Consider the following 12,122-nt stretch of genomic DNA (forward strand, 5'->3'; position numbering starts at 1 on the left):
CATTAGAGTTCTAGTTTTAAAAAGTAATAAACTACTCATTTTGATAAACCAGGTCAGGGGAAAGAGAACTTATCCTTTCCTGGAAGAAAGGGAATGTTAGACTTGAAGTTTTATCTTTGTTGGGCATTCTGGCTGGTATTGAACATACCACAGACAGAGCTCATCAGTTATGTTGGTTGAGCTGCTGAGATGCATTTCTAACTCTTTAGCAGTTAAATTTCAACTCCATTTCTGCTTTTGTCCTGTATTATTCCAGAAAGAGACAAAAGTAGAAGGAAAAGGTTGATATTAAATAACACCGTAGAGATGACCTATGTGTTAGGGAGAGGCAGGCATATACATTTAATTAAGCAAGTTCTTAAATACTGTCTTTTTTACTTTTATTATTTTATATTCTCAATAAAATACTGTATTTCAGCCAGTTATGTCTGTTATGGGCTCGGAAAAAAACAAGCGAACAAACATATATGTTAAGAATGTGAAGTTTAAACTTCTCTTTGTACAGAGAAATATCTCAATGCTTTGATCGTCCTTTTGCAAAGAGGAAGAGGCAAACTCATGACAGAACACTCTAAAGTTAAGACTGCAGGTGCTACATACATATAGAAATGGCTAACAGTCATTTTTGAGTAAATAAGGTCAGCTAACCATGAAGGTTAGGAGCTCTGGTAGCATAGTGGCTAAGGCACTTGACTGCCAACCAGAAGGCTGGCGGTTCAAACCCACCAGCCACTTCTCGGAAGGAAGGTTGGGCATTCCTACTTCCGTAGTGATACTGCCTCGGAAACCCAAGGAGGGGTCGCTATGAGTCGGGGCCGACTCGATGGCAAACAACAACAACAACAACAACCATGAAGGTTAAAACATATTAAAATCAGTCTTTTCAGAGTATTACTAGAGAAAATGAAACGGTCAGAGCCACTAATATAGTGGTGGGAAAAACTTGTCAAAAATGGAAGAAAAACCCAAAAATTGGTCTTTTAATAAAGAACAGTTTAGGAAGTTGTAGAAGTTAGTTTTGCGTCATTCAAGACTGAGTGATGGTAGCATGTTCTTTCTGAGCAAGGTGATGCAAGTATTTGCTTCTTCTGACAACATTGCTGGCTCTGCTGTCTCACAGATACATGTGGCTTTGATGGGACCATTGTTGTGAGGACAGCTCATAAAACACAAAGTTCACTGTGGCAAACTTGATCCTGTGGTTTCTCCCTAGGGATATAGTACACTCCTGCTGGTGTTGAGCCCAAGGAACTTTGGCGGTGTAGTGCCTAAGGCATTTGACTGCTAATCAGAAGGTTGGTGGTTCAAACCCACCAGTTGCTCTGTGGAAAGAAGACTGGGCAATCTACTTCTGTAAAGATTTACCACTTTGGAAACCCAAAAGTGGGTTACTATGAGTCAGAATAGACTCCATGGCAGTGGGTTTGGGTTTTTGCTTAGTGTTGAACCCAGTTATCATTCTGTTAGTGTAATGACCTCTTACTCTCATTTTTAGGTTTGCAGCAGACCATCGTATTCCAGGTTCATAGTGCTTAGTGATCAAATTCAACTCATTCAACTTAACAAACATTCATTGAGTATTTATAAGGTACCACCTCAGGGGATGTGAAAGCTAGGAACAAAAACAAAAGTTTACACTTAACTATATAGTACAAGCAGATTAGGTTTGATATTATGTACATCAAAGAGCTCTGATAGCGGAGTGCCTAAGGCATTTGACTGCTAACCAGAAGGCTGGTGATTCAAACTGACCAGCCACTCCTCAGAAGGAAGATGGGGCAATCTACTTCCATAGTGATACTGCCTGAGAAACCCAAGGAGGGGTCACTCACTTCAACTCATGGTGACCCCATGTGTGTCAGAATGCTCCATAGAGGTTTTTTCTTTTCCTTTTTTTTTTTTTTTTTGGTAAAATCATTTTCTGTCGAGTCACCTCCAACTCATGGCAGTCCTATGTGTGTCAGAGTGCAGGTGTGCTCCGTAGCTTCCGAGAGTTTTTAGTGGCTGATTTCTTTCATACATGTATCACCAGGCCTTTCTTCTGAGGTTCCTCTAGGTGGATTCAAACCTGCAAGCTTTCAGTTAGCGGCCAACTGTTTATTTATTAACTGTTTCAGTTAATGCAGCCAACAGCATTAACTGTTTGCATTACTCAGGGAATCTGTTATAAACTCTGTAAATGCTGCTTGAACACAAGAGGGAGGATTGAATTTTTGTGGGAGAACATAAATATGAAACAGGAATTAGTTAGAAGTTCTGATTTCTTGGGAGTCATTGAAATGCTAAAGTCCCTTCTTTGGAAAAGTTTGATTCCCTCTGTAGAGGGAGAACAGACAGCTAGGAGGGCTATAGTTAACAGTGGCTTTACAGGAAATGCACACAGAGCTGTCGTGTTAGTTAATAGTGTGCTGTTGTTGTTGTTGTTATGTGCCATCGAGTCGGACCCGACTCATAGTGACCCCTCCTTGGATTTCCGAGGCAGTATCACTAGGGAAGTAGATTGCCCCATCTTCCTTCTGAGGAGTGGCTGGTGGGTTTGAACCGCCAGCCTTCTGGTTAGCTATCAAGTGCTTTAGGCACTATGCTACCAGCCAAAACTGGTAAGACTTCATTTTCCACAGGCTTGAGGTATTCAGACGTTGTATTTTCTTTAAGAGGTCTGCTTGATTTGCATGATGTGGGCATTACAAGGGATGATTTTTGCAAAGGTTAATTGTGAATGTTTGAGGACGAAGAGTGTATCTCACTGTACTGAGTAGTAGATGTCACTTTAGCCTTGGTTTTCTCTCATTGTAATGAGAGTAATGAAAATTTCATTTTCTTGCTTTATTTCAGAAAAATTAAGTTAGATTTCTTCCACTGTGAGCTTGTAAAGAAGAGATCATGGCAAAGGAGTGTTGTTAAAATACATAGGTGTTTCTAGCTTTAACTCAGTCATGACTGTGCACCAGGCAGTATGCTAGTTGCTCTTCTTGGTTTATCTAATCTTAATTTCTAAATGTATCCTATTGGGTACTTTCATTCATCTTTATTTTTCTTTATTCCTTCACCTTCCCTTCTACTTTCCTTCTTTCTACCCCTTCCTCTGGTTCTCTTCCCTTCCCCCTCTCTTTCCCTTTCCTTCGCCTCCTCCCTTTCCCTCATTTTTTCTCTAAGCAGTATGGACATTTTCTTACATAACCACAATACTGGGAACTCTGGTACCATAGTGGTTAAGGCACTTGACTGCTAACCAGAAGGCTGGCGGTTCAAACCCACCAGCCACTCCTCGGAAGAAAGGTTGAGCATTCCTACTTCCATAGTGATACTGCCTCGGAAACCCAAGGAGGGGTCGCTATGAGTCGAGGCGACTCGATGGCAAACAACAACAACAACAACAACCACAATACCATCCACCTAACAAAATAGTAATTTTTTTGCTACAGTCTGACAGTGTATAATCTGAGAAAATGTCTTTCTATAGTGGGTTGGTTGGAATCTGGACCTACATTAGTTCGCACATTGCATTGATTATTGTACCTCTCAGCCTCTTTTGATCTAGACCCCCTACCATTCAGTTGGTGCAGAAACCAGGTCAGTTATCCTATAGAATTCTCACATTCTGGATTTGCCTGCTTGCTTCCTTGTAATGTTATTTAATTGATTTCTCTCTCCCCTGCATATCTTACAATCCATATATTACTCAGAAGCTCTGGTGGTGCAGTGGTTTAAGCATTTGGCTGCTAACCAAAAGGTTAGCAGTTCGAATTCACCAGCCACTCCATGGGAGAAAGATGAGACAGTCTGCTTCTGTAAAGATTTACAGCCTTAGAAACCATATGGGGCAGTTTTACTGTATCCTATAGGGTTACTATGAGTCAAATAGACAGGATGGCAGTGTTTTTTTTTTGTTTTGTTTTGTTTTATTTTTAAATATATACATTTACTCTAGAAGTTTGATTGAGGTTCATTTATTTTTAACAATTATTTGTCAAAGGTAGACTATATGCTTCACACTGTATTGTATCAGAACCCAAACCAGACTCATTGCCATCAAGTCCATTCTGACTCATCGAGGCCCTATAGGATGGAGTAGAACTGCCTCGTAGGCTTTGCAATACTGTAATCTTTACAGGAGCACATCTTTCTCCTACAGAGCAGCTGGTGGGTTAAAATTGCTGACCTTGACAAACTACTGACAAATTTAACAAAGGAAAGAAGGGAGAGAATACAAATAACATGGATAAGAAACAAATTAGGTGACATCACAACAAGAACCAAGTGAAATAAAAAAGAGCAGGATACCATGAAGAACAGTACTCCAACAACTTCAAAAATCTAGAAGAAATGGACAGATTTCTAGAAACACACTACTTACCTAAACTAACACAGACTGAAGTAGAAGAGTTGAACAGACCCATAACAAAAGAAGATATTGAACAGGTCATAAAAAAATTACCAACAAAAAAAGTCTTGGCTCAGATGGTTTCACTGGAGAATTCTAGCAATCATTCAGAGGAGAACTGACACCAATCCTACTCCAACTATTCCAGAATATAGAAAAGAATGGACTCCTCCCAAATTCATTTTATGAAGCAAGCATAACCTTGATACCAAAACCAGGCAAAGACGTCACTAAAAAGGAAAACTACAGGCCAATATCACCCATGAATATAGATGCAAAAATCTTCAACAAAATCCTAGCCAATAGACTCCAGCAACATATCCAAAAAATAATACATTATAACCAGGTGGGATCATATCAGGTATGCAAGGATGGTTCAACATTAGAAAAACAATCAACATCATCCATCACATAAATAAAACAAAGGAAAAGAACCACATGATCATATCAGTTGATGCAGAAAAGGCATTTGATAAAATCCGACACCCATTCCTGATAAAAACTCTCAGCAAAATATGTATAGAAGGGATATTTCTCAACATAATAAAGGGCATCTATGCAAAACCAAGGGAGCTCTGGTAGCATAGTGGCTAAGAGAGTTGCCTGCTAACCAGACGGCTGGCGGTTCAAACCCACCAGCCACTTCTCGGAAGGAAGGTTGGGCAATCCTACTTCCGTAGTGATATTGCCTCGGAAACCCAAGGAGGGGTCGCTATGAGTCGGGTTCTACCCAAGGCAATAAGACAAGGAAGAGAAATCAAAGGCATCCAAATTAGTAAGGAAGAAGTAAAACTATCCCCATTTGCTGATGATATGATCCTATACATAGAAAACCCAAGAGACTCAGTAAAAAATCTACTGGAACTAATTGAGAGATTTAGCATAGTGGCAGGATACAAGATCAGCATCCAAAAATCAGTTGGATTCCTATACACCAGCAAAGAAATTGCTGTAAAAGGAATAAGGAAATCAATACCATTTACAGTAGCTACCAAAGAAAACAAAATACTTGAGAATAAATCTTACCAGGGACACAAAAGACCTGTACAAAGAAAACTGTAAAAGAGTACTTCAAGAAACCATAAGAGATCTACATAAATGGAAGAACATACCATGCCCATGGATAGGAAGATTGAACATTGTGAAAATGTCAATTCTACTCAAAGTAATCTATACATTCAGTGCAATCCCAACCCAAGTCCCATCAACGTCCTTTAAGGGTTTGGAAAAACCAGTCATTAACTTTATGTGGAAAAGATAGAGACCTTGGATAAGCAAAGCACTATTGAAGGAGAAGAACAAAGTAGGAGGTCTCACACTGCTGGATCCCAAAACCTACTATACAGCCACAGTAGTCAAAACTGCCTGGTATTGGTACAACAACAGACACACAAACCAATGGAATGGAATTGAGAACCCAGAAATAGATCCATCAACCTCTGGGCAGCTGATCTTTGACAAACTACTGAAATCTTCCCCTTAAATGGGGAAGAGATTGTTTATTTAACAAACGATGCTGGCAAAATTGGGTATCCATTTGCAGAAAAATGAAACAAGATCTTTACTTTACACCATACACAAAAACTAACTCCAGATGGATCAAAGACTTAAATGTGAAATTTAAAACAATAAAATTCCTCAAGTAAGAAATAGGGGCAAATTTAGGGGCCCTAATATATGGCATGGGAGCTCTGGTAGCGTAGTGCCTAAGGCACTGGACTGCTAACCAGAAGGCTGGTGGTTCAAACCCACCAGCCACCCCTTGGAAGGAAGGTTGGGCAATCTATTTTCGTAGTGATACTGTCTTGGAAACCCAAGGAGGAGTCACTATGAGTCGGGGCCAACTTGACGGCACATAACAACAACAATATATGGCATAAACAGACTGTCAAGCATAGCCCAAAATGCACAAACAGCAGAAGAAATACTAGATGAATGAGACCTTCTAAAAATTAAATTTTTATCTGCTTCCCAAGACATCTCCAAAAGAGTGAAAAGAGAACCTACAGATTGGGAAAAAATATTTGGTAATGACATATTTGACAAGGGACTTATCTTAAAATTTATAGAAAACTCCAACACCTCAACAGCAAAAAGCCAATCCAATTGAAAAATAGAAAGAAGACATGAATAGATACTTCACCAAAGAGGATAGTTAGGTGGCCAACAAACACATGAAGAAATGTTTACGATCATTAGCCATTAGAGAGATACAAATCAAAACAACAATGAGATACCATCTTGTTCCAGCACTAGTAGCAAAGTTCAACAAGACAGAAAATAGCAAATGCTGGCAAGGATGTGGAGAGATTGGGACTCTCATACACTCCTGGTGGGACTGTAAAATGATACAACCACTGTGTAAAGTTGTATGGCAATTCCTTAAACAGTTGGAATTAGAAATACCATTTGATCCAGCAATTCCATTCCTAGGTATATATCCTAAAGAAGTGAGAGCCAGGACAAGAACAGTATATGCACACCTATGTTTATCACAGCACTATTTACAATAGCCAAAAGATGGAAACAACCTAGGTGCCCATCAACAGAAGAATGGATAACCAAACTATGGTACATACACACAATGGAATACTATGCAACCCTAAAGAATAACGTAGAATCTGCAAAACACTGCATAATGTGAATGAACTTGGAGGATGTTACGCTGAATGAAATAAGTCAATCACAGAAGGACAAATATTGTATTAGTCCATTATTGTAAAAGGTCAAGGAAAGATTTATATATGGAAGGACATTTTCTTTGTTGATTACCAGGGGTGGGAAGGGAAGAGAGGGAAAGGAACACTGCTAGACAGGTAGAGACAAGTATTGATTTGGGTGAAGTGAAGGGCAGTGAACCAAATGTGAGTGATCAACATGGTGGCACTGAGGAAGAGGAAGACATAGGGAGGTGCATGGGAGGTATAGACAACAAAGATGAGCCCTTTTTCACGTACAGTACTGCATTGTCAGTGAAGGCAAACATTGATCTATGGGTGCATAGATGGGTGGGCAGGCTAAACGATTAGTTCTGTCTGTGCAGGGGGAATGTGCCCATGGTCATATATCCGGGTTGGCAGATAATGTTTCTACAAGTATTTATATGTATGTTCTGTAAAAATTTCCAGGTATATAGTAGAGCTGACAAGGGACAAGGTTGTGGTCACTTCTTGGCCACAGCCTGAAGGGAGTGAATAGTTGGACCTGTGGGCTTGGGATCATGGTTGCAGGTGACATCAAGCTCAGTTGGCATAACATATTACACAAAAACATTGTTCCACATCCTACTTTGGTGAGTAGGAACTGGGATCTTAAAAGCTTACAAGTAGCCACCTAGATGCAACAATGGGTCTCTTCTCGTCCAGAGCAAAGAAGAATGAAGAAAACCAAAGATGCATGGAAACAATTAGTCCAAGTGAGTGGAACACCATGTGATCCTCACCCTATACTACTAGGAGGTACTGGATGGAGTGGGAGAACAATGTGGAACAAAACTCAAAATCATTTAAAAAAAAAAAAAAAAGAAGAAGAAGAAAAGAAAAAGGACTAGGTTTGCTGGTTTGATAAAACCTGGTGGAACCCCTGAGACTATTGCCCCTACCTGCCCTTCAGGTCTGGAATTGACCCCACTCCTGTGGCTTCTAGCTGAACAAAAGACAGGCATATGAACTGAACATTTATGTTAGGTAGATACGCTCCTTGGAGAGACCAATCATGGGAGGATAGAAGGCCTTTGTATGCCCAGCAAGGCAGCTCAGAGGGCAGGAGTGCATGGGAGGGAAGGACACAGGGAAGAGGTAGCTATGGGGAGGAAGTGGGAGGAGAGGTGTTGCATTGTGGGAGATTTCAGTCAATGTCATAAGAGAAAGTGTATGTGAACTGCTGTATGGAAGATGAATTTGCTTTGTAAACTTCCACCCAAATCACAATAAAAATTTAAAACAAAATGCACACCTTTTGTTTATAGTCAAGCCCTTAACCACTGTGCCACTAGGGGTCCTGCTGTATTGTATCAGGCAGGAGGCCACAGTGTCTGGTTGTCTCACTTCTGGTGATGCAACGATTACTTGTTTTTGTTACTGTAAAATTCCCCATTAACTTTTCGTGATAGTTTCGTCAGCTGATGGTTTTTGCATGAAACAGTTATTTTCTCCAAAAAATTACTTTCTTAGGGATTGCAAAATAGTGGTTTTCTAATTTAATCTTTACTTCTACATTTATTAGTTGGATTTTTTTCTATTAAAAAAAAATTCTTTCTTTCATTTGTTTGTGCTATCTTACTACCCAGTAATACGGTTCAGGTGGGAAAGTCAGGATACAAGTTTACTTTTTGTCTTTTAAGTGACAAATTCTGGGTAAAGAGTTGGTCCTTTATATAAGTTGTTTCCCCATTACCACCCTGTACATTTTACACAGAGAAGTTGAGGCTCAAAGATATCAAGTCAATTGTTGCAGATTACAAATAGCTGTTAAGGAGCAGCAGTGGTGTTCAAAACTATATCTACGCCCTCCAAAGCACATGCTGTTTCCCATAAACCAAACTGCACCTCTACCCTTGAACCCCCCCAAGTGCTTTCAGCTAGATATTACTGCAGCAAATATCTCTGCTGCTTTGCCTTTTAGGGACCAGGTTCCAAAAATCCTCCTCTGCAGGCATTCTGCTTTATAAATGTATAAAACACTCCGGAACTGTGTTTCTGAATGGAGGAGTTGGCCTCGATAGGCAATGGGCTGGGCAGAGCCAGGATGTCACAATATTTAGTAGGCCAGACTTTTAGGCATCACAGTTTGTCCTTTAGGCCCTTGCTGCAGCCAAAGTGTGAGTCACTCTAACTTACGATTATACAAAGATAAAACCAAAAAAAAAAAAAAACAAACTCACTGCCATGAAGTGGATTCTGATTCATACTGACCCCATAGGACAGAGTAGAACTGCCCCACAGGGTTTCCAAGGCTGTAAGTCTTTAAGAAAGCAGACTGCCTCATTTTCTCTGGTGGAGTGGCTGGTGGGTTTGAACAGCTGAACTTTTGGTTAGCAGCTGAATGCTTTAATCACTATCCAGAGCTCCCTGGATAAAGATCGAACTGACCAGGAAAAATTGGAGAGTTTTTAGAAGTTAAGATGTCTTCCCATAGTAACTCTTCTAAAGAGCGCTCCTTTCTTCTGCACCACCCCCTCCCCTGAAGTCCTTCCAGATTGAAGAGAAGAACTGAGTAAACTGTCTAAATGTTATTTTACACGTCCTGAAACTCTTGTTCATGTCTGTGTCCCTGGCGTCTGGCCCCGTCCTCTCCACCGCAGCCACCCCCATAACCCCTAGGGAGCTGTCAACTTTTAGTATCTTAGAGTCATGTTAAGGAAGCAGAGATCTTTTAGCACTTCAGTAAATTTAGGAGATTTTCTTGGCTTTGTGGTGGCTGCAACAGCACAGACTTCTAATGCCGGAGTTCCTGCCTGACTCAAAGAAGGAACATTTCCCAAAGACTTTATACACCCCAGCAGTACAAAATCTTTTTTTAATGTCCTTCACATTTCACCCCTTTCCATCAACATGGCACCCTACAGTAAAAACAAAGAAATAACAAACCCTGAAACTGCAGTTAGAGAGGTTTCCTATGCTTGTGATGGCCATAAGTGCCTCCTCAGCCTCTAATGTTTTGTGATGCACCATTAGATAAAGAAAGCCCACATTCCTGCTGTCCCAGGCCAGGACCTGATTCGTGAAATACCTACATTTTCTCTATCGGTCAGATAAATTCATGCTATCTCTATTTTGCCTACAAGGGGGCTATAATAAGCCCCGTGAAAAGATACTGTCAGCTATAAGCAGAGGGCCTCTGAAGCAGCTGTCTAGAAAAAAAGGAAAGCAATTCTGTAATCTGCTTTGAGGAGAACCCAGATGCAAATAATGGAGAGCAAGGATGAAACATGTTCTACCCTTCAGAATAACCTCCAATCGCCTGCTTCTTAGGGAGCTCTGGCACAATGGTTAAACATCCAGCTGATAACCAAAAGGTCAGAGGTTCAAACCCACCAGTTGCTCATGTGGCAGGCTGATTCCATAAAGATTACAGCCATGGAAACCCTACGAGGCAGGTCTGTGTCATGTAGAGTTACTATGAGTTGGAATTGGCTCAACAGCAATGGGTTTGGTTTTACATTTCAATATTACGGTTCTTTACAGAATATCTAACTGCGACCATGGGTGGCACAAATGGTTAAGTGCTCAACAGCTGAAAGGTTGGTGGTTCAAACCCACTCAGATGTGCCTCAGAAGACAGGTCTGGTAATCTGCTTCTAAGATACCAGCCGTTGAAAACCCTACTCTGCACACATGGGGTCACTATGAATCAGAATTGATTTGGTAGCAACTACCAATAACAGAAAATCTGGCCTGTCATGTCCTATAGAACTTTCGGTGATGACAGACATACTTAATATTCCCTCTGTCTAGTACGGAGCTCTGATGGCAAATGCCTATGGCATTTGATGCTAACCAGAAGTTGGGAGATTCAAACCCATCAGTGGCTCTGCAGAAGGAAGTTTGGGGCAATCTACTAATGTAAAGATTTACTGCCTCGGAAACCCAATGGGGTCCCTATGAGTCAGAATCGACTTGATGGCAGTGAGTTTTGTTTTTGTTTTTCTCTGTCCAGTACAGAGGCCCCTAATTATGTGTGGCTATTGAACACTTGGAATGTTGCTAGTATAACTGAAGAACTGAATTTTTATTTTTATTTAATTTAAAATAATTTAAATAGCACAGGTAGATAGAAGTTATCATACTGTGTAGTGTAGATCTGGCCCTTCCAGTCTTAACTTTTTTATATCTCTTACACAGTTTATACAAGCTGAGACTATCATAAAATTTTTCATAAATTGAAGGCACCAATTTCATTAATCTTGGTAGTGAATTTTCCTTGTGAAATTAGATTTCTGATGAGTTGGAATTCTGGCTTCTTTACATAAGGATGAGCATCCCTGAGTGGTATAAACAGTTAATGTGCATGACTCCTAAATGAAAGGTTGGAAGTCTGAGCCTACTGATAAGCACATTGAAAGAAAGACCCAACTGAGGATCTACTTCCAGCAAATCAGCCACTGAAAATCCTGTGGAGTATCATTCTCCTCGGATCCTCCTGGAGTTGCCATGAGTTGCAGTCACCTCGACAGCAATTGATTATATAAAGATACACTTTCAGTTTGGGACTAACTTTAAGGAAGAATTTGTATAAAATGACATGTTTAATTTTCTCTTCTTGGGCTTGATTTTCAATTGAATTTGTTAAGACCACCTTGTATACTGCCCATAGGCCTCGCGGAGAACCTGGTCCTGCGCGTTCCTGGATCCAGTGTGTTTCTCTTCGGTGAAGCTGACCTGCCTGAGAAGCGCAGTCTTGTCCAGAGAAGGAAGCAACTGGGCTGGTTTACAAGGAGGGACCTCAGAGCTCTGAAACCTGACCTGGGGACTGCATCAGCATGGAGATGTGGTTTAACAGGTTCTGTGCATGGCTTTGGTTCTGCTTTGTTTTGTTCTTAAAACTTGATAATAGACTCCTGAAGTCTCTTCTTTAGTTGTTGTTGTTGTTGTTAAGTGCCGTCGAGTCGTTTCGGACTCATGGAAGCTCTGGTAGCATAGTGGTTAAGACACTTGCCTGCTAACCAGAGGGCTGGCGGTTCAAACCCACCAGCCACTCCTCGGAAGGAAGGTTGGGCAATCCTACTTCCGTAGTGATA

The 12,122-nt window shown here is 40.7% G+C and overlaps 1 protein-coding gene across 1 annotated transcript in view; it reads left to right on the plus strand.

Moving 5' to 3' along the window:
* FTCDNL1 (formiminotransferase cyclodeaminase N-terminal like) overlaps window positions 1-12,122 on the plus strand; it is a 36,709-nt gene that overhangs the window by 17,642 nt on the left and 6,945 nt on the right. The window contains exon 3 of the mRNA XM_007936165.2: window positions 11,699-11,884. Coding sequence (XP_007934356.2) covers window positions 11,699-11,884 — 186 coding nt within the window. The remainder of the gene's footprint in view (window positions 1-11,698; window positions 11,885-12,122) is intronic.

This window comes from Orycteropus afer, unplaced genomic scaffold (genome assembly GCF_000298275.1).
Source record: "Orycteropus afer afer isolate SDZICR_OR568_19922 unplaced genomic scaffold, OryAfe1.0 scaffold00002, whole genome shotgun sequence".
NCBI lineage: Eukaryota > Metazoa > Chordata > Mammalia > Tubulidentata > Orycteropodidae > Orycteropus > Orycteropus afer.